The 27,714-nt window shown below is 43.0% G+C and overlaps 1 protein-coding gene across 1 annotated transcript in view; it reads right to left on the bottom strand.

Moving 5' to 3' along the window:
- Positions 1 to 27,714, bottom strand: part of LOC115159541 (BMP/retinoic acid-inducible neural-specific protein 1) — a 154,075-nt gene that overhangs the window by 54,723 nt on the left and 71,638 nt on the right. The window contains exons 3-5 of the mRNA XM_029709357.1: positions 25,075 to 25,265; positions 20,299 to 20,468; positions 9,812 to 9,917 (exon numbers count right to left, since the gene is read on the bottom strand). Of these exons, the coding sequence (XP_029565217.1) occupies positions 9,812 to 9,917; positions 20,299 to 20,468; positions 25,075 to 25,265 (467 nt within the window). The remainder of the gene's footprint in view (positions 1 to 9,811; positions 9,918 to 20,298; positions 20,469 to 25,074; positions 25,266 to 27,714) is intronic.

The following is a 27,714-nucleotide window of genomic DNA, read 5'->3' as shown; positions in this document are numbered from 1 at the left end:
TCTCTCCAAATGAACTGTGTCAACAGCCAACTAGTGTACAGTAGTGAGTATGTGACTATGACCAGCTGTTTTTCCTGACCATTTTACATTTACATTTTAGTCATTTAGCAGACGCTCTTATCCAGAGCGACTTACAGTAGTGAATGCATACATTTCATACATTTTTTTCTCCGTACTGGTCCCCCGTGGGAATCGAACCATAAGACCTGGTTAGGAAAAAAGCTCTATGCCCTATAGGCTACATTTCCTAGTCAATTGACCTGGCCACGTTAAACTGTGCATTACACATTGTATAAAAAATATGAAGCTATACCAGCTAACACATTTGGTTCCTGGAAGTTGTGGAAACATATGTTTTTGGTTTCCCATTGGTTCTGGGAATTGAAGTCATACGTTTTCTTACCGGTAAAATCATTTTTTTAAACATTTTGAGAGTGGAAGTGAACAATTTGCCTGTTCTGGGAATGTTTAGGTTGCAGGGAGGTACTGAGAACGTTTTACTATGGTTCCCTAAAAGTTTGCCTGGGGGGTTTTATTAACGTTCTGAGAACGGAAATTATAGGTTATTTGAAGGTGTGGCCAATTAGTGGGTGCAGCCAACACACTTAACAAGAGAGGATAGAGAGTGTTTTGTTGATGCTGAGAATAGAAAGTATATGTTTTTAAATAAAACATTTATTGTGGTTTTTACATTCTTTTAAAGGTTCTAAGAACAATTATTGTCCGAGAGTGTTAAGAAATTAAAAACCAAAAGAAAACTTTAGTAAAGTTCAAATAATGTTATTTAAAAACAAATAGTTTTACATTGGGAATGTTCTCAAATAGTTCAAGAATGTTAAGAAGCAAAGTTCTTCTGTGGGAATTTTGGTACTTCTGTCACGCCCTGACCCGAGAGAGATGTTTAATTTCTCTATTTTGTTAGGTCAGGGTATGCGGTGGGCAGTCTATGTGTTATATTTCTATGTTGTCTTTTTCGTTATTGGCCAAGAATGGTTTCCAATCAGAAGCAGCTGTCTATCGTTGTCTCTGATTGGGAATTATACTTAGGCAGCCCTTTTTTCCACTTTCAGTTGTGGGATCTTGTTTTTGTACAGCTCAGTTAGCCTGCAGAACGTGACGTTTGTTTTCCGTTGTTTATTGTTTTGTTTTAGTTTTCTGAATTAAAATAAAAGTTTGAACATGAGCACTTACCACGCTGCACTTTGGTCTACTCCTTTCGACGACGATCATCACAGAAAATCCCACCACAATATGACCAAGCAGCGTGGTATGGACCAGTGGACTTTTGAGGAGATTAGGAGGAGTATATCCTGGACTTTGGAAGGAATAGTGGCAGGAGACAAGAGCTTGCCAGGGAAGCAGGCGGAAGCAGCGAAGGAGGGACAGCTACAAAGTCGGGTAGGAAGGCCACAGAAACACCAAGATTTTTTTTTTGGGGGGGGGGCACGTGGAGCCCAGGAGGGAACCAGAGGCAATCCAGGAGAAGAGAGATATGGGAGAGTTGGTGAGTTGGTGGATGATGCACGGATTTTTCCCAAAGGAACTTGTTATCAGTTTTGTGCCACCTGAGTCAGCTCCCCGTACTCGCCCTGAGGTGCGTGTTACCAGTCTGGCGCCACCTGTACCTGCTCCACGCACTCGGCCTCCAGTGAGTCTCTCCAGTCCGGTGTGTCCTGTTCCTGCTCTCCGTACTCACCCTGAGGTGCGTGTTACAAGTCTGGCGCCACCTGTGCCAGCCCCACGCATCAGGCCTCCGGCGACAGTTCCCAGTCCAGAGCTTCCGGCGACAGTTCCCAGTCCAGAGCTTCCGGTGACAGTCCCCAGTTCAGTGAGACCTGTTCTGGCTCCACGTAAGAAGCCTCCAGTGATGATCCATGGTCGGAAGCCTCCAGTGATGATCCATGGCCCGAAGCCTCCAGTGATGATCCATGGCACGAAGCCTCCAGTGATGATCCATGGCCCGGAGCATGTAGTGATGATCCATGGCACAAAGCCTCCAGTGATTATCCATGGCCCGGAGCCTCCAGTGATAATCCATGGCAAGAAGCCTGTAGGGATGATCCATGGCCCGGAGCCTGTAGGGATGATCCATGGCACGAAGCCTCCAGTGATAATCCATGGCCTGGAGCCTCCAGTGATAATCCATGGCACAAAGCCTCCAGTGGTGATATATAGCGCGGAGCCTGCAGTGATGATCCATGGCATGGAGCCTGCAGCGACTGTCCTCAGTCCGGAACCTCCTGAGACGGCCCGCAGTCCGGAACCTCCTGAGACGGCCCTCAGTCCGGAACCTCCTGAGACGGCCCGCAGTCCGGAACCTCCTGAGACGGCCCGCAGTCCGGAACCTCCTGAGACGGCCCGCAGTCCGGAACCTCCTGAGACGGCCCGCAGTCCGGAACCTCCTGAGACGGCCCGCAGTCCGGAACCTCCAGCGACGGCCCGCACTCCGGAGCCTCCAGCGACGGCCCGCACTCCGGTGCCTCCAGCGGCGGCCCGCAGTCCGGAGCCTCCAGCGGCGGCCCGCAGTCCGGAGCCTCCAGCGGCGGCCCGCAGTCCGGAGCCTCCAGCGGCGGCCCGCAGTACGGAGCCTCCAGCGGCGGCCCGCAGTACGGAGCCTCCAGCGGCGGCCCGCAGTACGGAGCCTCAGGCGATGATCTACAACGTTCCACGGTCCGGTGGCACAAAATCAGAGGGATCAGTGGGCGGAGCGGGGGCTACGCCCCGAACCGGAGCCGCCACCACTCCCCTATAGGTTCAGGTTTGCGGCCGGGAGTCCGCACCTTTGGAGGGGGGGGGGGTACTGTCACGCCCTGACCTGAGAGAGACGTTTTATTTCTCTATTTTGTTATGTCAGGGTGTGGGGTGGGCAGTCTATGTGTTATATTTCTATGTTTCCTTTTTCTTTATTGGCCTAGTATGGTTTCCAATCAGAGGCAGCTGTCTATTGTTGTCTCTGATTGGGAATCATACTTAGGCCGCCCTTTTTTCCACTTTTAGTTTTGGGATCTTGTTTTTGTACAGCTCAGTTAGCCTGCAGAACGTGACGTTCGTTTTCCGTTGTTTATTGTTTTGTTTTAGTGTTCTGAGTTAAAATAAAAGTTTGAACATGAGCACTTACCACGCTGCGCTTTGGTCTACTCCTTTCGACGATCGTCACAACTTCAGCATAACGTTTCTTACAGGTTTGCTCATAGTTCTATTTAAAGTCATGTTCTCAAATTATTATTGCTAGAACATTACCAAAATTGAAATAAAAATGTAATCATGGAATGAAATACCAAGAAAATAAATAAATGTCAAGTTCCTGAAATGTTCTGAGAATGTTCCAAAGCCAAGCAACTATCCTGCACCATTCCCAGAAAGTTGTGGGAAGGTTCTATGAAAAATAACCATAGGACAACCACACTCTCACCAAGCTCCAAAAACATATGGTTCTCAGAACTTTGTGCTAGCTGAGTATATAACCTAATATCTAAACAGAATTAATTGACATGACCATTGAAAAGCAGGACACCTGGCACACTGTATTTTACCTTTAAAAGCTATTTTAGTTAACACTGTGGGTGATCTCATACTTTGGCCAGATGTGATCTCTTCACATTTTAACTGCCAGCACTTTTGTTCTTTCTATAATTGTCTAAAAAGGTCAATGGGCATTTGAGAGACACATAGAAGGTGTTCATTAAATGTACCAAGAACATTGACTGTCTTTTTAATATATCCACCCAACTCTTTTCACCACCAGGAACAGTTTGATATAAATCCCTAGTGCTCTAACAGACAGTAGATATTGCTATTGTGGACATTTTCTCTGGATTGTCCCAATATTAAATCCATTAGGGCATTAAATCAATAGCAAGCCGTTGTGCAAGCTACAGTTGGCCACCAGAGTTGCTTTTTTGGAGAGAATTCAGAGAATTGGCCAAATCATTTTTTAAACAAATTGGATGAGGAGAAATAATTGTATTTTCCAAACTGATGAACCAAGGTCCCGATTGGCTGGCTCTTATCCTAACATCATGCAGTCGGCAGCCTGCTCTGCAGAACTATATTTTTCTGAGTGCCCCTGGTTGAAAATAACGTACTGTAATTGAAATGAGTGTCCTGGTAATTCTTCATCCCTCCCTTTATGTATTTTCTAATCATATAATTGTTGTTCTATTTTTTTTCCCTACAGCCTTCATCAATTTTTATTGCCTGCAGTGTGCTCTATGGAACAGAGGAAGAAATTGGAAGTCAATTTTATTAATGGAAAACAACAATTACGTCAACTCCCTCAAAGTTACCTTTTGTAATTCACTTGTAAATAAAGTCAGTGTCGTCTGGCTGGAATGTTGCTACCGTCCCTTTCTGTGAGATTGAAACCATCACCTCACCCTCTCTATCATTTCACCACTGGTGTTATTGGTATCTAAGCACTCTGAAACACACTTAAGCTACACACATGCACGCACATGTACACACACACGCACACACCACAACCACAAAATGACTGCTGCAAAGTGCAAAATGTAATCTCCTCCCTTATATGCTGAGAGTAGTAAACCCTTTTGAGAACAGGCTGTCTGTGTCTTATTGTCATCTGCATGTGGGCCTTGACATACACAGAGGGCATATTGCCTCTCGGCTTCAAGTGTTGATGTGTGGAGAGGAGGTACACCAGCAGACAGAGATGACAGATTACTCTGTGGTGCAGTTTATAGGACCTGAGGGTCAAATGGCACAAATAACCAGCATTGGTTAAATTAGTAGAATTTGACACTTCAAACAATGAAAGGAAAGTCTGGAGGTAATGTCATGTCAACTACTGTAGCATACTGTACATATCCAAAGCTTCTGCTTTTGGCATGCAGTGGCTTCAATGTTCCCACATTAATACTAACAAGAATATAATAGCAACGTTTTCGATGCTCATCCACCATTTTCACATGGAAATACTGATCTTTCACAGCCATTTATACCACCAGCTAGATGAAATAATAATTCAATCTTAATACTCTAAAGAGACTCTCTAAGACTAAAGAGGTGTCACCAGCTCAGGAATGACATTGAAGTGTTATAACTTTTGAGGAGTTTGTGATGGTTGGCACATTATAATACCAATCTTATGACAAAAGCTCTCTAATGAACTCTAACTCGGAGATGATAATTGCTCTTGGAGGATAGATTTCAGTTGTAGTACACTTTAAAATAATCACCCACTTTGGAATAATGTGAAAACAATAGCTTTCAAAACACACCATGAAATAGCAGCATTTGAAAACTCATCTCTTTCTCACCAAATCGTATCATCCTGAAAGATACAGGCTGTTCATCTGGCTGTCACATATCAGTTGGATGACAAAACATTAGTCTTCCAAGCAATAGAGGCCAATACAGAGGTTGCATGTGATTTAAGCCCTTTTAAAACCTATTGATTTCCTTTGAGCGAATGGCAGGAGGAACTTGAAAGCGTTTATGACAGAGTAATTCTCTGTATTCAAACAGCATTTAATGATCCCTTCAGGGAGAGATGCAGTGGTGTAGTTTTTATACTGAAGGTAAACTGCACACATTAAAAAGGGATAGCTTGTCTCAGAAACTTGACCACTCTTACAGTGGCTTTCATCACTGTCCCAATGGGAGCTGTGGTATATCTAACGCACGGTTGAAGATGATTATTCATAGGAGGAAAGTAAGAGATGATAACCGTTGACACAAATGATTCCTTCAAAAGCAATCAGCTAATTACTTCGTTTGTCTACTTTTCTATCTTTGCAACCTAATTTTGTTGTCACTCAAAGCTGATAATTGTATAGCATTTACTGTCAGTATTTTCTTCTTTAATACAGTGTGTGAACGAAGTATACCCAAGCCAAAAAATATACTTCTGCAATTTAGTTAATCGAATCAGCAGATACGCAGTACCAGTCAAAAGTTGACACACCTTCTTTATGTTCTTTATGTTCTATTCTACATTGTAGAATAATAGTGAAGACATAAAAAATATGAAATAACACATATGGAACCATGTAGGAACTAAAAAAGTGTTAAACAATTCAAAATATATTGTATATTTGAGATTCTTCAAATAGCCACCCTTTGCCTTGATGACAACTTTGCACACTCTTGGCATTCTCTCAACAAGCTTCATGAGGTAGTCACCTGGAATGCTTTCCCAAACCATCTCAATTGGGTTGAGGTCGGATGATTGTGGAGGCCAGGTCATCTGATGCAGCACTCCATCACTCCCCTTCTTGGTAAAATAGCCCTTACACAGCCTGGAGGTTTGTTTTGGATCATTGTCCTGTTGAAAAACAAATTATAGTCCCACTAAGCACAAACCAGATGGGATTGCGTATCGCTGCAGAATGCTGTGGTAGCCATGCTGGTTAAGTGTGCCTTGAATTCTAAATAAATCACAGTGTCAGCAGCAAAGCACCCCTACATCATCAAAGCACCCCTCCTGCTCCATGCTTTACCGTGGGAACTACACGTGCGGAGATCATCCGTTCACCTACTCTGCGTCTCACAAAGAGACGGCGGTTGGAACCAAAAATTTCAAATTTGGACTCATCAGACCAAGGACAGATTTCCACCTGTCTAATATCCATTGCTCGTGTTTCTTGGCCCAAGCAAATCTCTTCTTATTATTGGTGTCCTTTAGTTGTGGTTTCTTTGCAGCAATTCGACCATGAAAGCCTTATTCACGCAGTCTCCTCTGAACAGTTGATGTTGAGATGTTGTGAAGCATTTATTTGTGCTGCAATTTCTGAGGCTGGTAACCCTAATGTACTTATCCTCTGCAGCAGAGAACTCTGGGTCTTCCTTCCCTGTGGTGGTCCTCATGAGAGCCAGTTTCATCATAGCGCTTGATGGTTTTTGTAACTGCACTTGAAGAACCTTTCATAGTTCTTGAAATGTTCCGGATTGACTGACCTTCATATCTTATTGTAACAATGGAATGATGTCTCTTTGCTTATTTGAGCTCTTCTTGCCATAATATGGACTTGGTATTTTACCAAATAGGGCTATCTTCTGTATACCACCTCTAACTTGTCACAACACAACTGATTGGCTCAAACGCATTAAGGAAAGAAATTCCACAAAGGCACATCTGTTAATTGAAATTCAATCCAGGTGACTACCTCATGAAGCTGGTTGAGAGAATGCCAAGAGTGTGCAAAGCTGTCATCAAGGCAAAGGGTGGCTATTTGAAGAATCTCAAACATACAATATATTTTGAAGTGTTTAACACTTTTTTGGTTTCTACATGATTCCATATGTGTTATTTCATAGTTTTGATGTCTTCACTATTATTCTACAATGTAGAAAATAGTCCAAATAAAATAAAAACTCTGGGATCAGTAGGTGTCCAAACTTTTGACTGGTACTATATATATATATATATATATATATATATATATATATATATATATATATATATATATATATATATATATATATAAATAATGGAACGTTCTAAGATGTCTCTTGTATCTTCTTAGCCAAAGTTATTCATACCAAGTCCTGAAAGGCCACAGCGGTAGCATACTTTTGTCCTTGCCTAGCACTGTCACATTTGATTCAACTAATTAACAAATCAACACCTGTATTAGCTAAATTAGGTGTGCTACTGCTGGTCTGGAACAAAAGCCCACACATACTGCAGCCCTCCACCACCAGGAGTGAAGAACACTGTTCTATATAATGTATAAATGGAGTGCTAACATTATATATCATAGCTCCATACAGAGTGCCAGTAATAGAGAGTCTGAGCTCCAATACATACTTGAGCTTACACCATTCGTGCTATTATTCAGCATGCAAGCCTTCGCTTTGATCAACGCTAGTCTACTGACTGAGAGGACCAGGATGAATTGTGTGGGTAAGTTAAAATACACTGCTCAAAAAAATAAAGGGAACACTTAAACAACACAATGTAACTCCAAGTCAATCACACTTCTGTGAAATCAAACTGTCCACTTAGGAAGCAACACTAATTGGAATAGACAACAGGTGGAAATTATAGGCAATTAGCAAGACACCCCCAATAAAGGAGTGGTTCTGCAGGTGGGGACCACAGACCACTTCTCAGTTCCTATGCTTCCTGGCTGATGTTTTGGTCACTTTTGAATGCTGGCGGTGCTTTCACTCTAGTGGTAGCATGAGACGGAGTCTACAACCCACACAAGTGGCTCAGGTAGTGCAGCTCATCCAGGATGCCACATCAATGCGAGCTGTAGCAAGAAGGTTTGCTGTGTCTGTCAGCGTAGTGTCCAGAGCATGGAGGCGCTACCAGGAGACAGGCCAGTACATCAGGAGACGTGGAGGAGGCCGTAGGAGGGCAACAACCCAGCAGCAGGACCGCTACCTCCGCCTTTGTGCAAGGAGAAGCAAGAGAAGCACTGCCAGAGCTCTGCAAAATGACCTCCAGCAGGCCACAAATGTGCATGTGTCTGCTCAAACGGTCAGAAACAGACTCCATGAGGGTGGTATGAGGGCCCGACGTCCACAGGTGGGGGTTGTGCTTACAGCCCAACACCGTGCAGGACGTTTGGCATTTGCCAGAGAACACCAAGATTGGCAAATTCGCCACTGGCGCCCTGTGCTCTTCACAGATGAAAGCAGGTTCACACTGAGCACGTGACAGACGTGACAGAGTCTGGAGACGCCGCGGAGTACGTTCTGCTGCCTGCAACATCCTCCAGCATGACCAGTTTGGCGGTGGGTCAGTCATGGTGTGGGGTGGCATTTCTTTGGGGGGCCGCACAACCCTCCATGTGCTCGCCAGAGGTAGCCTGACTGCCATTAGGTACCGAGATGAGATCCTCAGACCCCTTCTGAGACCATATACTGGTGCGGTTGTCCCTGGGTTCCTCCTAATGCAAGACAATGCTAGACCTCATGTTGCTGGAGTGTGTCAGCAGTTCCTGCAAGAGGAAGGCATTGATGCTATGGACTGGCCCGCCCGGTCCCCAGACCTGAATCCAATTGAGCACATCTGGGACATCATGTCTCGATCCATCCACCAACGCCACGTTGCACCACAGACTGTCCAGGAGTTGGCGGATGCTTTAGTCCAGGTCTGGGAGGAGATCCCTCAGGAGACCATCCGCCACCTCATCAGGAGCATGCCTAGGCATTGTAGGGAGGTCATACAGGCACGTGGCGGCCACACACACTACTGAGCCTCATTTTGACTTGTTTTAAGGACATTACATCAAAGTTGGATCCGCCTGTAGTGTGGTTTTCCACTTTCATTTTGAGTGTGACTCCAAATCCAGACCTCCATGGGTTGATAAATTGGATTTCTATAGATTTTTTGTGTGTGATTTTGTTGTCAGCACATTCAACTATGTAAAGAAAAAAGTATTTAATAAGATTATTTCTTTCATTCAGATCTAGGATGTGTTGTTTAAGTGTTCCCTTTATTTTTTTGAGCAGTATATTATGATGCTTACTGGGTTTGAACAACACTAGCAACATCAGGCTTGTGGGTTTGATTACTTCATGGGCCACACACGCTACAGATAAAAGTCTCTGGTAACCTGTATGACCATATTATTATCATTAGGACAGGAGACCCAAGACCAAAGTAATTGAAGAAGATCACTGAGAGCGGAATTGTGGATCAAATTCAATTCCATCTCTGTTTTATTAGTCAAAATATTCAAATTAATTTCACAAATCGTGCAAAACTCCATAAGAGGTGTTTTTCCAAAATGGACTGGAGGCTAAAGTGGAAAATTGACCCCGGCCTTAACCCCCCCCAGCCAATGTAGCCTCCCGTAGTGAAAGTACGGTAAGAGATACAGTCGGGTATGTTTACCTTGCAGATGGAGCTTGCTCTCTTGGCTCTGCAGGAGGACGGAGCTCACTGAGTCCAGATTATCATAGCTGCTGCATCCCAGCGGGCCAGTACGAGTCTCTGTCACCTGCAAGAGAATCAGGACAAAGATTTCAGGAACAGTAGGGGCGAGAGACACTGCGGTGTGTGTGCGTGTGTGTATGTGAGTGTTGGGATGGGGGGGTGATCATAGAGAAAATAGTTTTCATTACAATTTAACTAGACTCTGAGTAGAGATTTACACATGTAAATCATCAAGCATGCATTGATTTCATTCATTGTATGTCAAGCATTATTATATAAAAAAAATTGCACAAATTGTACCTATACACTGAAGAAGGCTGCAAAGCCGGAACGTCTGTGTACGCTATCCCCGATGCAGTGAAAATAATAAAATAATAAAAAATTGAGGTCAACTTTAAGCAACATATTTTTGTGTGCGGACCCATTATACCTTGTTCGTCTGAATTTGCGGGTTTAATGAACCAGCCAAGGTCCACGTACAGTACCAGTCAAAAGTTTGGACACATCTACTCATTCAAGGGTTTTTCTTTATTTTTACTATTTTCTACATTAGAGAATAATGGTGAAGACAGCAAAACTATGAAATAACACATATGGATTCACAAAGTAACCAAAAAAGTGTTAAACGAATGTTTGAGATTCTTCAAAGTAGCCACCCTTTGCATTGATGACAGCTTTGCACACCCTTGGTATTCTCTCAACCAGCTTCAACCATGTGAGCAGCTCATAAATATCTTAACTTCACGTGTGTCACGCTAGCACATACATGTTCTGCGGCGCTCAGCTAAGTAAGCTGTAATTGGGCCAGAGCACAGCAGGCCTTTCTAAGCAGCACTTGTATAAGTACCTCCTTTTTATATCCATCTGTGACGTGTACCATGACCGGCTTATTAGACACATTTTCTTTTAAGGAACTTTAAAGGCTTTGTTTCCTTTCAAAAGAGGTGAGACACTAATGGACTTTTTTTCAAACTGTGCCTGCGCCCCACTTTCTGCTAGAGAATAACATTTCCCTTATAAAAGTCGCAGTAGTGGCCTCTCTCCCAGCCCAAACTTCAATCTATGGCATAATTAGAGTAGTCAAATGTGAGGGTGCTTTTAGTTCCGACTACACGTCTGACTTTAAGAATTTTTTAAAGAGAGTGCTCTTGAAAAGGGTGACTTTCCTCTTTTTAATCGCCTTTTCTTCCCATTATGAGATGACCGGCAGTGTTCAGTGGTACTTTCACATGATTCCAAGAAGCCAGATGAGATGCTACTAAGCAAAGGAGATTAAGAGAAAAAAACTCTTGGCATTAACCTCAAACGAATTTCACTCAGTCTCTGGCTTGGTTAGAAAACTCTAAGCTTGAAGGTGGGGGGTTGCGTTAGCAGCTTGCATGAAGTCCAATCTCATGTGAATAGGGGTTATCGAAGATGTGGGAAGAGTCAAATAGTTAATGGTGAGCAAAGAGCTAGAGATATTGATACAATTACATTGACATAGAATTCAGTGATGGGTAAATCGAATCATCAAATCACCAAGTAAAATGTGTTTAGAGTCCTTAAACATCCTATTTTCCCCTTCCTGTTCAGCCAACACTACAACACTTTGCAATTGACAATGTGACAACATTTTCCTGTCTTTAATGTAGATTCAGTACCAGATGACAAGTTGACAAGCAGGAAATTAGACAGATGTACTGTATATCTTACCCTTGGTGTCACTCTCTTATGGGGTAAAACTTGAAACCAAGGGGGAAACAAAGTGACAGGCTCCTAAAAACCCACTGGGCACAGACGTCAATTCAACATCTATTCCACATTGGTTCAACGTAATTTAATTGAAATGACCTGGAAACAACATTGATTCAACCAGTGTGTGCTCCGCAATAACAGAGAATGCAATTGAATAGTATGCATAACATTGAATAGTATGCCCCTTCCTGTCAAAGGGTAGATATGCTATGTTCTGCAAAACTATGACTGAATCAGAGCACAATGTACAACATAATTGTTTATCTGTTCATGATTTAACTGTTATATAAAGGTAGGTATGCTTGCAGCAGCCATACCACTGCAACTCTCCACCACTCCAAACTCTAAAATGTCAGAAAGCTACAGTAGAGTTATTGACAGAGAAGCCCAAACAATACATTGTAGAAGCTCTCTGCAGCCTTGCATAACGTTTCAAAGTAGATTGATTACTGTGCTTGCCTAGCCTATCAAACAGTGGCATTTTGATGGGCGCTGACAGGGTGCTTTTCTCCTTTTTGTTGTTGCTTATCATAGCATAAATTACTTTCTGGTTGTATTGCACACACATACACAGACACACGCACGCACACATGAGAATGCAGAAAATACAATAGACATTTTACCTCGATCAATGTGTGCTATAGTGGATCACATCCAAGAATCATATTGTCATAAGGTGGAAAGATCTATTCAGGAAAAACAGATTACCATCCTTGATAATCTGAATTCCCAGTAGGATATCAAGCAGTTTCTCTCCACACACAGACACAAACACACTATCTCTCAAACATACATGCACACGTACAAATTGAAAAAATGTCATACAACGTAATAAAAAATACAAGGAGCAATCAAAGAGCTGAAACAGGCCAAGGAGGATTTAGAGGATTTGGATTGTTAAGCGGAACACAACTCAGAACCCCAGGGGGACCATGCTGTTTCATAGTCCTAACTACCATGGCCCTAGAACACACTCTTTGTCTCTTCTCTGATCTCCAAAATCCAGGATACCTACAATCACAAGCATATTTGGATTATAATGACAGGACGATAACATTGTTCCTATGTTCGTTAATTTTTGGATTTGTTTTCAATGTATACTCAATTTCTATTCAGAGCAGGATAATTGATTTGTGGGGTGCATTACATCCTATCCATCTCTTCTCATTTAGATGGATCCCACTACCGGTTAGAGCATATTTCCTGTCAATTATGTGCATAATAGATTGCTAAGAGCATGTCACACTGGAGACCTTAGGAGCATTGGCATTTCAATATATTATGTAATGGGGATGAGTGACAACATTATGTTCAATACCCATTTTGGTGAATGACATCACCATCTATTTTTAATTAACACCAATTGTTACAATTTGTATGGTGTCTGTGATTCATAGAGCTCAAGCGAACTTTATGCACTGTTGCAGTCCTATTCCAAATTTGCAATTGTACATTTTTCCCTCAAGCACCAATTGTGACAGAAAAAATATGGCTCCAATAAGACTGGCTTTAGGAGTTGTTGCAAGCTTGCTGAAGTTCAGGAAATTGTTCATCCACGCAGTTCATATCAAATTTGATTTATCACATGAGCCGAAATGTTTTCTTAAGAGCCCTTCCCAACGATGCAGAGATAATAAAAATTTTAACTACTACATTGACACTCACACAAAACTCACACACACACCGATACAACACAAACATACACACACACACACTTTCACACTCATCATATGCTGTTGCTAATCTTTTTATTCTTACTCTTATTATTATCCATTCTGATGCCTAGTCACTTTACGCTGCCTTCAGCCTATGATGTGTGAAAATGTGTGTGTGTGTGTGTGTGTGTGTGTGTGTGTGTGTGTGTGTGTGTGTGTGTGTGTGTGTGTGTGTGTGTGTGTGTGTGTGTGTGTTGGTATGCATGTGTGTGAGTGTCAATGGAGTGTGCGTGAGTGTGTATCAGAGGAGGCTTGTGGGAAGAGCTATAGGAGGATGGACTCACTGTAATGGCTGTAATGGTCAGTGCAAGATAGGGTCAATGCAAATAGTCTGTGTAACCATTTAACTATTTAGCAGTCTTACGGCTATTTAGCAGTCTGATGGCTTGGGGTTAGAAGCTGTCTCGGAGCCAGTTGGTCTGAGAGCTGATTCTCTGGTACCGTTTGTCGGATGGTAGCAGAGTGAACTAACTGTCTATGGCTTGGGTGGCTGAAGTATTTGGCAATATAAAGCCAAATCAACTAATCCTTCCTTCTTCCTCCATCACTCTTTCTTTCTGAGAAATATGTAATTAACTACTATCGGTTAAGGGCGTTGGGGCCAGTATCCGAAAGGTTGCAGGTTCGAATCCCTGAGCTGACTAATCGACAGAACACGTCGACAGAAAAATCTGTCGACATGTCCTTGAGCAAGGCACTTAACCCTAATTGCTCCTGTAAATTGCTCTGGATAATAAATGATTAAAATGTAAATGTAAAATTACATGAATGTACATGTACTGTATATTGCCAGGTCACAATGTGCTTGTAATGTCAAGAGGAAGTAACTTGCCTCCTTCACCAACAATGAGCCCACCTACAGCATGCATGGCAGCCATTTTGTGCTGCACACTTACACATCAGTTGTTGCAGTGCAGAGGTGAGGAGGTTTACTATAGACAACGCAGCCCTTTGTGGTATAGCTACAGTAAGATAATCAAGGCACAGTTATGAGCATCATTTTTTCTCAAAGTCCTGAAGACATCCCCTAGCGCTGTCCTTTAACCATATTTGCTGTTGCACAACTCTGCCGACTGAGGGCAGGATTAAAATGATGGTAGCCTGAGAGAAGGAGGGAATAGATTGGGGCTTGAGGGAGGGATACATCCAGTATGATGGAGTGTCTTCATCAGGGGACTGCTGCCACTGCAGAGCTTTCTTAATCTGCCCATCACCTGCCACTCGCCTAATGACTTTCTATTTCTGGAAACATTGAAATGAAGGGACATGCTCACCAGTAACTCTCTGTGGCTGGACACATCTCTGAAGTGACATGCTCCCCAGTAGCTCTCTGTGGCTGGACACATCTCTGAAGGGACATGCTCCCCAGTAGCTCTCTGTGGCTGGACACATCTCTGAAGGGACATGCTCCCCAGTAGCTCTCTGTGGCTGGACACATCTCTGAAGGGACATGCTCCCCAGTAACTCTCTGTGGCTGGACACATCTCTGAAGGGACATGCTCCCCAGTAGCTCTCTGTGGCTGGACACATCTCTGAAGGGACATGCTCCCCAGTAGCTCTCTGTGGCTGGACACATCTCTGAAGGGACATGCTCCCCAGTAGCTCTCTGTGGCTGGACACATCTCTGAGGAAGTTTGCTTTTGGAATGTAAAGGGATTCCATGGAATTTAGTAAGAGGTAACTTCACTGTATCACATGGCCTAACCGCACAACTCATGAAATGTGAGGGGTTTTAATTGTGTTCCGAGCCTACATGGAAAGGTAACAATTGATAAAATTGGTAGTGCTAAAACTGAGTACCAAGATTGAATAATAATAAGGCAGCTTCAAAATTCAAATGCCTTCATTAGGCCACACCCTCCTCAACCAACCAATCAATGCCTAGTTAAATTCACACAAAAAAATCTGGGTTAAATAATAGGGCCTGTTAATTTTAACACCTCGGACACATTTTGCTTCACTCTGCTCCAGAGCATTGCGGACCACAGAGGTGGCAATCAGAAATTAGAAACAAGATCCTGCTGCATCATCAGTAAATCTGCATATTGAATCCTGGTGTAAATCAGGCCAGCAGAGTGACTCCTCAGGGAAGTGACCTTGTGGGAACACAAGCCAACGTCACACAGCAGCAACCATATTCCTCCCCACCCCTGCATAATCATCCTGGAGCTTGGTCACAGAAGAACTGCCTGCTCGTAAAATTGTATTCTTTCATTAAAATGCTTTACTGGGCATCTTATTTTCCTTCTTAAATTATACACTCCTCATAGGTAGCTATTGTGTCCTGCTACACCAGGGATGCGGGCATCTGAATCATGAGGGGCCGCAGTGATCCGGGGGTTTGTGTACCCACATCCATACCCACATATGCAATCATAGTCGGCCCTAGCCTTTTGGGGGCCTTAAGCAACATTTTGCTGGGGGGGGGGGCCACCCCACCTTGTGAGCAAAGCATTTTAGCGGTCACCCTCTTGACAGTGAAGAGAAACATTTGTAAAAATGTTAAATATGTATACATTTTATTTTCGTTTTATTTAATTGGGCCACCAATAGCCCATCCCTGTTGGGCTGCCAGTAGCCCATCCCTGTTGGGCTGCCAGTAGCCCATCCCTGTTGGGCTGCCAGTAGCCCATCCCTGTTGGGCTGCCAGTAGCCCATCCCTGTGCTATCCAGAAGCACATATCTCCTCCTTTTCATTTGTCACAGCAGGGTGTTAGTGCCATGTGCAGTTCTTCTTTGTGCTGTTTTATCTCTGATTTGGGGTATGTTACAGGTTTAGCCAATATGCTGTGTCCCAATTATTTGTTTGTTTGCCCTGCTGAGGAATGGGTGGATGGAAAGCTAAATGAATGGGTAGCCAGAGTACCAAACACAATGAAAGGTAGTTGGCTGAGTGAATGGTGGGGGTAATGGATGGGCTGACCTATAGATAAATACTGTAGTCCGATGAACAGAAATATGGATGGATGGATATTGCTGTGTGTATTTAATTGCAAAAGCAGTAGAATAAAGTGGATGCTCTTGGCAACTTTAGTTGTCATCTTCTCAATGTGTAGGAAGTGAAGAACTGTTCTACATTCGAGGAGACAAATGAAGTACAGGAATCCCCCATATGATTGCATCACTCAGTAACCTCAGGTCAGCCTGCCTGTAGCAGCTGTGTGTGTGTGTTCTCTCTCCCCTTAGATTTATTCCATTTAAAAGCTGATGTTTAAAATGACTGAGCTCCCTGTTCTCTTTAGGGCTACTGTATTAGAGTTATCATCGGGCCTGAAAATTCAAGCCCGTCTTACCCAAGCATGGTGAGCTGAAGCCTGAGCCAAGGACCGGTCCAACATCACAGAAATGTAATGAGCCTGAACCTGAACAAAACCCCTTAAAACAGTATATTGATTTAAACTGGTGTTGAGAAAAATGCAGCAGCAGAGTGAGAAGACGAGGAAACAGCCCTTGTCTTTGAAAAGCACGGGGAGAGGAAAACTGGGCCCGTCCCGGCCCATAGGGTTCGAGCTGAGAATGACAACTCTACACTGAATCAAGAGAAAGATGTCTCAGCAAATACACACATTTCACTACGCACACATTTCACTACACACACTTCACGACTTCACAGCCCCGACAAGAAACTGCCAGTTACAGAGACACTTTGGCCCAAAAACCTTGTTTGTTTGAAATTATGTTATTAAGCCACCCATAGGGCTGTGAACTTTTTAAAGCCAAAAGGAAAGGAGGTGATGGTTGAGGCTTCTAGGCTCCAAAAATCAATTGGTATGGGCAGATAAATTCCTGTGTGGGGTCTTAGAAAAATAACAAGTCCACGGCTTGCCCTGGGCGTCACCGGGGCAGTGGAAATAAGTCTTCGTTTTGATTAACGTTGGCATGTTGCTGGAACCTCTTAAGCAGTGCTAAGGCTTGAGGAGACGGGGGGGACGGGCCAGGGATGAGGACTTGATAAATATAGCCAGGCTTGGCAGATCAGTGGATGCTCTCAGGCCATCCCAGCACACACTAATGCCTGTACACACACACACACACAAACACACGCACACATTTTCCTACTCTTCATTTTTCTCCTTCTGCCTCACCAAAACCTATTGAAGTGTCTGGGGCACGTCCCCCCTCCAGCAAGAGGTATCAGGACAGAAAGAGTGTCAAGGCCAGAAAGATTAGGGCTTACTCTAGACATATGACAACACAAACAGTATTGTGTGTGCATATATGTGCACTTGCCTGTGTTTGAATGTGAGATAACATGATAAGATGAGGATATGAAAAATTCTGAAAGGGAAATTAAATACCAGGACTTAAAACTCACATTACATTACTGCAAGCAAACCACCAAATAAAATGGCACTGCAACCAAACTCAACACTGCAGTACTATACGGTAAATGTGCTTACTCGCCAGACAGGAAACATCTTAGTTTTGGTGTCTATTGATGTCTTTGTGCCTGTGTTTTCTCTATAGGCAGCAGCATCTCACTGTGAAGTTGGACTCAGCCATATTAAATCAATATTGGAAGTGCAGGGCCTTGTTCTCTGTGTTTATAGATCCAGGCTGTGCTTCAGACCCAGCTTCCTCTCCACGTACAGATCGTTGTCTGTCTGCTACGTGACTGCAGGATCAGCGGCTGACTTTACTTCTGCCGTTACCTCCTATTTATAGTGGGATAGATAGACCCACCAGTGATTTTGGATGGTAGCAGTTTCAATAGTATGTGTATCAGCCTTAATTTGTGTGGGCAGTGGCCTCAAACTCAGCAAAAAAAGAAACATCCCTTTTTCCGGACCCTGTCTTTCAAAGATAATTCGTAAAAATCCAAATAACTTCACAGATCTTCATTGTAAAGGGTTTAAACACTGTTTCCCCATGCTTGTTCAATAAACGGTAAACAATTAATGAACATGCACCTGTGGAACGGTCGTTAAGACACTAACAGCTTATAGACCGTAGGCAATTAAGGTCACAGTTATGAAAACTTAGGACACTAAAGAGGCCTTTCTACTGTCTCTGAAAAACACCAAAAGAAAGATGCCCAGGGTCCCTGCTCCTCTGCGTGAACATGCCTTAGGCATGCTGCAAGGAGGCATGAGAACTGCAGATGTGGCAAGGGCAATAAATTGCAATGTCCGTACTGTGAGATGCCTAAGACAGCGCTACAGGGAGACAGGACGGACAGCTGATCGTCCTCGCAGTGGCAGACCACGTGTAACAACACCTGCACATGATCGGTACATCCGAACATCACACCTGTGGGACAGGTACAGGATGGCCCGAGTTACACCAGGAACGCACAATCCCTCCATCAGTGATCAGACTATTCGCATTAGGCTGAGAGAGGCTGGACTGAGGGCTTGTAGGTCTGTTGTAAGGGATGTCTTCACCAGACATCACTGGCAACAACGTCGCCTATGGGCACAAACTCACCATCGCTGGACCAGACAGGACTGGAAAAAAGTGCTCTTCACTGACGAGTCGCGATTTTGTCTCACCAGGGGTGATGGTCGGATTCACGTTTTTCATCGAAGGAATGAGCGTTACACCGAGGCCTGTATTCTGGAGCGGGATCGATTTGGTGGTGGAGAGTCCGTCATGGTATGGGGCGGTGTGTCACAGCATCATCGGACTGAGCTTGTTGTCATTGCAGGCAATCTCAATGCTACGTGTTACAGGAAAGACATCCTCCTCCCTCATGTGGTACCCTTACTGCAGGCTCATCCTGACATGACCCTCCAGCATGACAATGCCACCAGCCATACTGCTCGTTCTGTGCGTGATTTCCTGCAAGACAGGAATGTCAGTGTTCTGCCATGGCCAGCGAAGAGCCCGGATCTCAATCACATTGAGCACGTCTGGCACCTGTTGGATCGGAGGGTGAGGGCTAGGGCCATTCCCCCCAGAAATGTCCAGGAACATGCAGGTGCCTTGGTGGAAGAGTGGGGTAACATCTCACAGCAGGAACTGGCAAATCTGGTGCAGTCCATGAGGAGGGGATTCACTGCAGTACTTAATGCAGCTGGTGGCCACACCAGATACTGACTGTTACTCTTTGTTCAGGGACACATTACTCCATTGCTGTTAGTCTGTGGAACATGTTCAGTTTATGTCTCAGTTGTTGAATCTTGTTATGTTCATACAAATATTTACACATGTTAAGTTTGCTGAAAATTAATGCAGTTGACAGTGAGAGAACGTTTCTTTGTTTGCTGATTTTATATATTTTTTGTCAAAACTGATTGTTTCTATTTTGTCACGGTTTACTTTTGGGAATCAATGCAAATGGATTTCTGTGATACTGTTGTCCTCCTATATTCTGTCTGTTTTTCTCTTTCCTGTAATACACTCTTTTTGTTATTTTCTATTGTCTTCATGTGGTTTATTTTATGCACTCAAGCACACACACACGCACACACACACGGACACACACACAAATGTCCTAATACTCCATTATCTCCCACATACACAGTCCAACATCGGTACCACTAAGAGATAGTGCAGGTTTGTCAGTCAAGAAGACAGTCAGGACAGGTCTTCTCTGGCTCCACACAGTGTGGCTGGTTACAGTGGCTATACTTATTCTGTTGAGAATGTGCTGTGTGTGCTTCTTCCCTCATCGACTCCTTGACCGGCCCTGACTCAGCAGCCATTGTCAATTCTGTTTAATTTTGTCATGCTTGACTTCCTGCTACCCAGAGTCCTGTCTGCCAGAAACTCTTCATCCGCCTGTCACTTAGGACAACAAAAGGATGACACGACACTCTCTCCAGGGGGCTAGGAGGGGGCTGGAGGAGGCCAGAGGTGTGTGTGTGTACCTGAATAAGATCATGTTGGTCTTGTTAAAAAACCTTGTTAATAAAGATCACTCGTGGGAGCAGCAAAATGTTGTTGCTGACATTATCCCAATTTTTAAACACATTCCTTTTATATCCATATCCTGTGGGAAACATTTGAACCTATTTAAATACTGTATTTTTGTGTGTATAGATGGTATACCTTGATGGCATTGGTGGAGATCTGGATCTCATGGAGTTTCCGCATGGTGCCATCTCGGTCGATGAAGTAGGAGGATGCCAGCTGGTGCAGGGCCTCCACATTCTGAGTGGCGTTGACCAGCTTTCTGTCCAGCTTGTTCTTGGCCATGTACATGGTCAACGCCTCCTCGCCTACAAGGAAGACAGGAAGTTGGACTTGTATTATGATACAGTACAAAATGATACCATTGTTGACTTACTCTTTTCCTTGGTATCATCATTCACTCATGTACAGGGGCTTGCAAAGGTATTCACTCCCCCTTTCCTATTTTATTACCTTACAACCTGGAATAAAAATAGATTTTTGGGGGCTTTGTATCATCTGATTTACACAACATGCCTACCACTTTGAAGACACAAAATATTTTTTATTGTGAAACAAACAAGAAATAAGACAAAAAATGAAAAACTGAGCGTCGTTAACTATTCACCCCCCCAAAGTCAATACTTTGTAGAGCCACCTTTTGCAGCAATTACAGCTGTAAGTCTCTTGGGGTATGTCTCTATAAGCTTGGCACATCTAGCCACTGAGATTGTTGCCCATTCTTCAAGGCAAATCTTCTCCAGCTCCTTCAAGTTGGATGGGTTCCGCTGGTGTACAGCAATCTTTAAGTCATACCACAGATTCTCAATAGGATTGAGGTCTGGGCTTTGACTAGGCCATTCTAAGACATTTAAATGTTTACCCTTAAACCACTCAAGTGTTGCTTTAGCAGTATGCTTAGGGTCATTGTCCTGCTGGAATGTGAACCTCCGACCTCGTCACAAATCTCCGGAAGACTGAAACAGGTTTCCCTCAAGAATTTCCCTGTATTTAGCGCCATCCATCATTCATTCCATTCTGACCAGTTTCCCCAGTCCCTGCCGATGAAAAACATTGTGTTCTCGGGGTGACGAGAGGTGATGGGTTTGCGCCAGATATAGCGTTTTCCTTGACGGCCAAAAAACTCAATTTTAGTCTCATCTGACCAGAATACCTTCTTCCATATGTTTGGGGAGTCTCTCACATGCCTTTTAGCAAACACCAAACGTGTCTTGTTATTTTTTTTTCTTTAAGCAATGGCTATTTCTGGTCACTGTTCCGTAAAGCCCAGCTCTGTGGAGTGTACTGCTTAAAGTGGTCCTATGGACAGATACTCCAATCTCCGCTGTGGAGCTTTTCAGCTCCTTCAGGTTTATCTTTGGTCTTTTTGTTGCCTCCCTGATTAATGCCCGGTCTGTCAGTTTTGGTGGGCGGCCCTCTCTTGGCAGGTTTGTTGTGGTGCCATATTCTTTCAAGTTTTTTATAATGGATTTAATGGTACTCTGTGGGATGTTCAAAACTTCTGATATTTTTTATAACCCAACCCTGATTTGTACTTCTCCACTACTTTGTCCCTGACCTGTTTGGAGAGGTCCTTGGTCTTCATTTATTTTAACCTTTATTTAACTAGGCAAGTCAGTTAAGAACAAATTCTTATTTGCAATGACAGCCTAGGAACAGTGGGTTAACTGTCTTGTTCAGGGGCAGAACGACAGATTTGTACCTCGTCAGCTCAGGGATTCGATCTTGCAACCTTTCAGTTACTAGTCCAACGCTCTAACCACTAGGCTACGCTGTCGCCCCATGGTACAGCTTGCTTGGTGGTGCCCCTTTGCTTAGCGGTGTTGCAGACACTGGGGCCTTTCAGAACAGGTGTATGTGTACTGAGATCATGTGACAGATCATGTGACACTTAGATTGCGCACAGGTGGACTTTATTTAACTAATTATGTGACTTCTGAAGGTAATTGGTTGCACCAGATCTTATTTAGGGGCTCCATAGCAAGGGGGTGAATGTATATGCACGAACAACTTTTCAGTTTTTTATTTTTATTTTATTTCTTTGAAACAAGTTCTTTTTTTCATTTCACACCACCAATTTGGACTATTTTGTGTATGTCCATTACATGAAATCCAAATAAAAATCTATTTAAATTACAGGTTGTAATGCAACAAAATAGGAAAAATGGCAAGGGGGATGAATACTTTTGCAAGGCACTGTATGCACACTTTGTTGTCCATCAGTTGCTAGTTAGGCACCAAGTATTGAAGTAGTGAAGTTTCCAAGCCATCTCCATTACATTCACTGTAATCATAATCCTAATTTGTTGAGGGAAATAGTACTTCCTACGATTGTGATATGTTGTTGTCCCACCTAACTATCTTAAGATGAATGCGCTAATGTAAGTCGCTCTGGATAAGAGTGTCTACAAAATGACTAAAATGTAAAATGTAAGTTAGATCTAAGTTAGATCTATTACTGCCATTTATGCATCAACATTTCACTAAAAACTGATTATGTGTTTATAAAGGTTGAAAAGTATACGGACGTAAGTGAGTGGATTGCTTTCACACCGAGGGAATGACCTTTAGTAGTGAACATCCTGGCACTGCAGGGGAAGAAGTGAACACCCCAGCAGAAAGCCCTGAACCTTTACACAGCAACAAACAATGACTAACGCCTGTTAGTTAAAACGACATAAAGGTCATTTGAACAGCATAAACAGCAAATGTTTCCTCTCCTTGACGTTCAAAGAGCATATAAGCCAAGTTATCTGGAACTCATTCAAGAATATGTCACATATATTCACAACTACCTCCATCGTGATTGGTTATTTGGCCCTTGGCGATGCATTGGGATTGGTCACTTAGCTTGTGATGGCTGTGACCGGGTGCGGCATTCAGGCCTACGTCTCATGCCTGGTTGGACCAGCAATACCATGGCGTGGGAAGATGACAGACCCATTCTCTCCCTGCTCTCCCTGCTCTTCCCCGGGGGAAGGAAGGTTATACAGACACCCTTGGCCTACTGCATAAGAATAATGATACTACATTAACTCTCTATCGCTATAGCTTTGCCCCTCTCCTGTTTATCCGGAAGTAGGTCTACTGTATATAAATATGTTACTTTACTGCTCTTGCCCCAGTGATGTCAGGCCCAGCAGGCTCAGCTGTATTTTATACTTGTGGGTGATTTTTTTTAATAAGAAATACATTGTCTCACATTTTACTGGGGCAGCTCTTTGACGATGGGCCTCAATAATGACTAAATGGATTCATACCTATGGCTGAGCCTTTAGCATTCTAAAACTCTGTCTCAGTCTATGGTCAATGACGTTTTGCCATTTTTAGGGATTTACAATATTGCCAAACAGGGGCACAATTTTATTGGCTACTGTAATGAAATAATACAAGATGATGGATATATAAAAGCAATACATGAGGGGAAGGTATCGATTTAACTGTATATCATTTAAGCACCAGTGCCTACTGGAGCTTAAAAGCAATGGAATTGCTAGACATAGGTACTCTACTGAGGAGTTAATGAAACCTGTGTGTGGGTTACTGTATATCTTACAGGATATATTACATTCTATTATTATACTGCACAATGGCAAAATGTGCACTGTCCAATAGTGTCTGCATACATATGAACCAAAACATATGAAGAGTAAAAGACAGATGTGCACATACACATGCTACATCCGCATACACGCATGGACACACACAGACATACACACTCATTTTAGCTCATAAAGTGAGTCTGGCGAAGAGAACATCGTCTTTTCTGTATTCCTTTATCATTTTAGATGTAATAGCTCTGGGCCTTCAGGACAGCTTTCAGTACACTCCTGTTTTCTGGGTTTATCAGCTCACATAAGGGTGTTCTTTATTAATATGCAACCCAGAGATTGAGATGAGTGACTTCTAGGCGATAACGCTCTGAAATGCCTTCAAGGTTAAAGATGATCTGGTGATAAAAGAGAGAGTGTGTGAGAGAGAGAGAAACAAATAAAGAGTAAGAGAGAAAATAAACCATGAGAGAAAGAAAACAGAGAAAAATAATTGTGACCTGCAAAATTGCAATCAGTTCTGTGTGTCAATATTCCCCTCATCTATCATCAACCTTTAATCACATCTGCATTTGTGGCAGTAGTGAATCATCCTGCTGGGAATGGTTTTATTTTGAACGTATTAATACTTTACCTTAGTATCATATTTCGCTTCAATATCACATTTCAGAATTCCATAATTAGTGTGTTAGTGTGAATCACCTTGCAGGCTTGTACTTGATATTGCAACTCTAAATCTCTACCAATGAAATCCCCCACCCTTGAGGTACACACACACACCTCTGGCCTCCTCCAGCCCCCTCCTAGATATTGCAACTCTAAACCTCTACCAATGAATTCCCCCACCCTTGCCTTAACTAAATTATTAAACTGACTGTTTGACATTCAAGTGAAGTCTTAGATTTACACAGAAAAGATAGCTTTCTATAGGATGAGCTCCTCAGTGACAGTTTGATATACCAATGTTTAATGAGATAAAACTACGTCTGATGAGATACAACTACGTCAAATGTTTTCTTAACAGGACAGAACCATGAGAGGAAGTGCAGCTTTTAGAGGGGGTAGCCATTCAATTATGGCAAGCCAGGCATAAGCTCATTTGACAGTCAAAACCCCCAATTTACCCGTTGATATCTCATCTACATGTATTTCCCATCAATTCCCCATCAATAAGCCATCAAAAAAGTGTCATGGACATTAACAGCACTTTGCCTAAATAAGGTCATGGGGAAACAATTTGGTCGAACCAACCACAATCAGGAGTCATCACCTGGGACCCCGGAGCCAAATGCGTCCCACAAGCCATTGTTGTGGCTCACCAAGGGTGTCTTAATAAAGTAGAAGTAGATATATACTTTCTTACCTCCCAAGGTGGCGGATATGAGGATGTGGGTTCCATACTTCTTGATAATGGTGTCAATGAACTGCTGAGTGGAGGGTCGTCGCCCTAGCAACCGGACACTGCGCTGGAAGTCCGGCATAAGTGGCACGGGGTTCCGGATCAGGTCACTCCTCTCGATGGCTGTGTTCCTCACCTTCCAACGCGCAAACTCCCTACAAGGAAAACAGCATAGGTAAATGCTTATGTCTTTAGATATTCATCAATGATATTACGACAACCATTTATGTAACAGCAACAAACCACACTGGGGACAAGATAAGTAGATGAGCAAAATTGAAGGTCATTTTACAATTGGCACCCGCTATAGCAAGCATCTTCCCTGTTGACATAATATCATCAATGCCATACTTGACTAATGTCTAAAATGGCAGTTACTGTTCACAATAGCTACTGGCAATGTTAAGACAAGAGTGTAAGTCAATTGTGATCAGATTCTTATTGAAAGGGAAGATGTATCGCCATCACTAAGTAAGATAAAAAAAAATACTAGCAGCACATGGCACCATGTAATGACAATTCATTAGCAGGGTTTTTTTTATGTAACCTTTATTTAGCTAGGCCCAACACTCTAACCACTAGGCTACCTGCCGCCCCAGCTGGCTACCAGTTCTCTGCTCGAACTGCCAGTGAACATCATCTCACGCCATTGAGTCACCATGTTATCTAATCAAGGCTAATGCCAAGCCTGGCTGTGGGCTATCTCTGATTCTCTGTAGGTCCTGATTGTGTAAATGATCAGCATTAAACCAAACCGCTTTTGCCACGGGCCAGATCTGGGTCCTGCAATCAGGCAAAACGCCTGATCTCTAATTGAATCACAATCATAGACCAATATTCTCATAGACATTTGAATTACACTAAAATGTCTACTATAGACATCCAATTACAAAACAAATAAATTCTGTCCCTATTGTGTAAATTGTATGGTCCAATAACTGCAATGGGAATGCTGGTCCATCATTAACCCAGGGCATGGCTGGGGAAACAACTGAAAGAGCTACGTGATTCCACAAACAAGAAAAGCATAGCATTCTACAACTCTTACATTGCAAGTAATCCAGGTGTTATTCAGAATTATTTCCCAGATATTAATTTTAACAACAGCATAGCTATTACATAATCAGCCTTTGCCATATGTGTTTGACACAGTAGGATTAGGGGCATCTCAAATATAAATATCCATCCAGCTATAATTCTTTGATTAGTATTCTTTGTCTGAAATAATCCCCCTGGCAGACCAGTTGTCCTTTTAATTTCCATGAGACAGCTTGCAGTTTGCATGTTTAGCAACACAGGCAATTGTTACACTTTGAATGACTGTTACACTTTGAATGGGGGGAGGACAATATTATAATAAAGATGTCACTTGGCAGTTTGAAGAGGTAGGCCAGGTACAGTATCCACTTACAATTTTGACACCTTGGTTTTTAGACAGGTTCGTAAATCTCATTCAACAGGTTAGGTCCTTTGGCAATGTAAAAGGATTTTATAAGAGATTGCATTAGTTTGGGAGACACCACTGCCCGTTAATTCAATTGTGAAGCAGGGATTTTTGTCCCATCTACCCTATCATACTCATGCAAACACGTGCACACACCTGCACGAATGCACACACAGACAAAGTAGCTGCCGGTTTACAGGCTGCTGACCAATATTTAGCGTGTTTTTTATTGCACAATTTTTTTGGGGGGGGGTTGGTTTTACATAATGTTTTCGCCATCGTTTCCTATGACCAAAAAGAGCTTATGGACATCAGGACAGCGATTATTAACCTCGATTTGGATGAAAATTTCTACTTCAACGAGCTGGCGGCACAGGACATAACGCTCACCCTGGACCAAGCACTAATCCCAGAGACTTGGAAAAGGAAGAGACGGAGTAAGAAAGGCCGACGCACCCTGGCGAAATTACATCAGCGAATAAATAATCTGCATCTACCCTCCGTTCTATTGGTGAACGTACAATCACTGCAGAACAAACTGGACGAGCTCCGTTCGAGACTATCCTATCAACGGGACCTGATGAACTGTAATATCCTGTTTCTTGGAGTCATGGCTGAAGAAGGACATGGATAACATACTGTAGATCTAGCAGTTTCTTCTATGCTTGATCGAACGGCAGCCTCGGATAAGCTAAAGGTGAGGCTTTTTGTTAACAACAGCTGGTGCACAATCTCTAATATTACGGAAGTCTTGAGGTTCTGCTCGCCTGAGTTAGAATACCTCACGATCAGCTGTAGACCATACTGTTTAACAAATATTTATCTATATTTTTCGTAGTTGTCTATTTACCAAAACAAATTGATGATGGCACGAAGACCGTGCTCAACAAGCTGTATAAGGTCATATGCAAACAAGAAAATGTTCATCCAGATGCGGCGCTCTCAGCGGATGGTAATTTTAATACAGGGAAACTGAAATCCATCTTGCCTAATTTCTACTAGCATGTCATCTGTGGAACTAGAGAAGAAAAAACCCCAGATAACCTTTACTCCACACACAGAAACGCATAGCAAGCTCTCCCTCTAACCCGAACTCTATCCTCTTGATTCCTGCTTACAAGCAAAAACTCAAACAGGAAGTACCAGTGACGCACTCAATA

Source organism: Salmo trutta, chromosome 23 (genome assembly GCF_901001165.1).
Source record: "Salmo trutta chromosome 23, fSalTru1.1, whole genome shotgun sequence".
Classification (NCBI taxonomy): domain Eukaryota; kingdom Metazoa; phylum Chordata; class Actinopteri; order Salmoniformes; family Salmonidae; genus Salmo; species Salmo trutta.
Note: the sequence above shows the minus strand (reverse complement) of the source record. Positions and strands in the feature narration are given on the sequence as shown.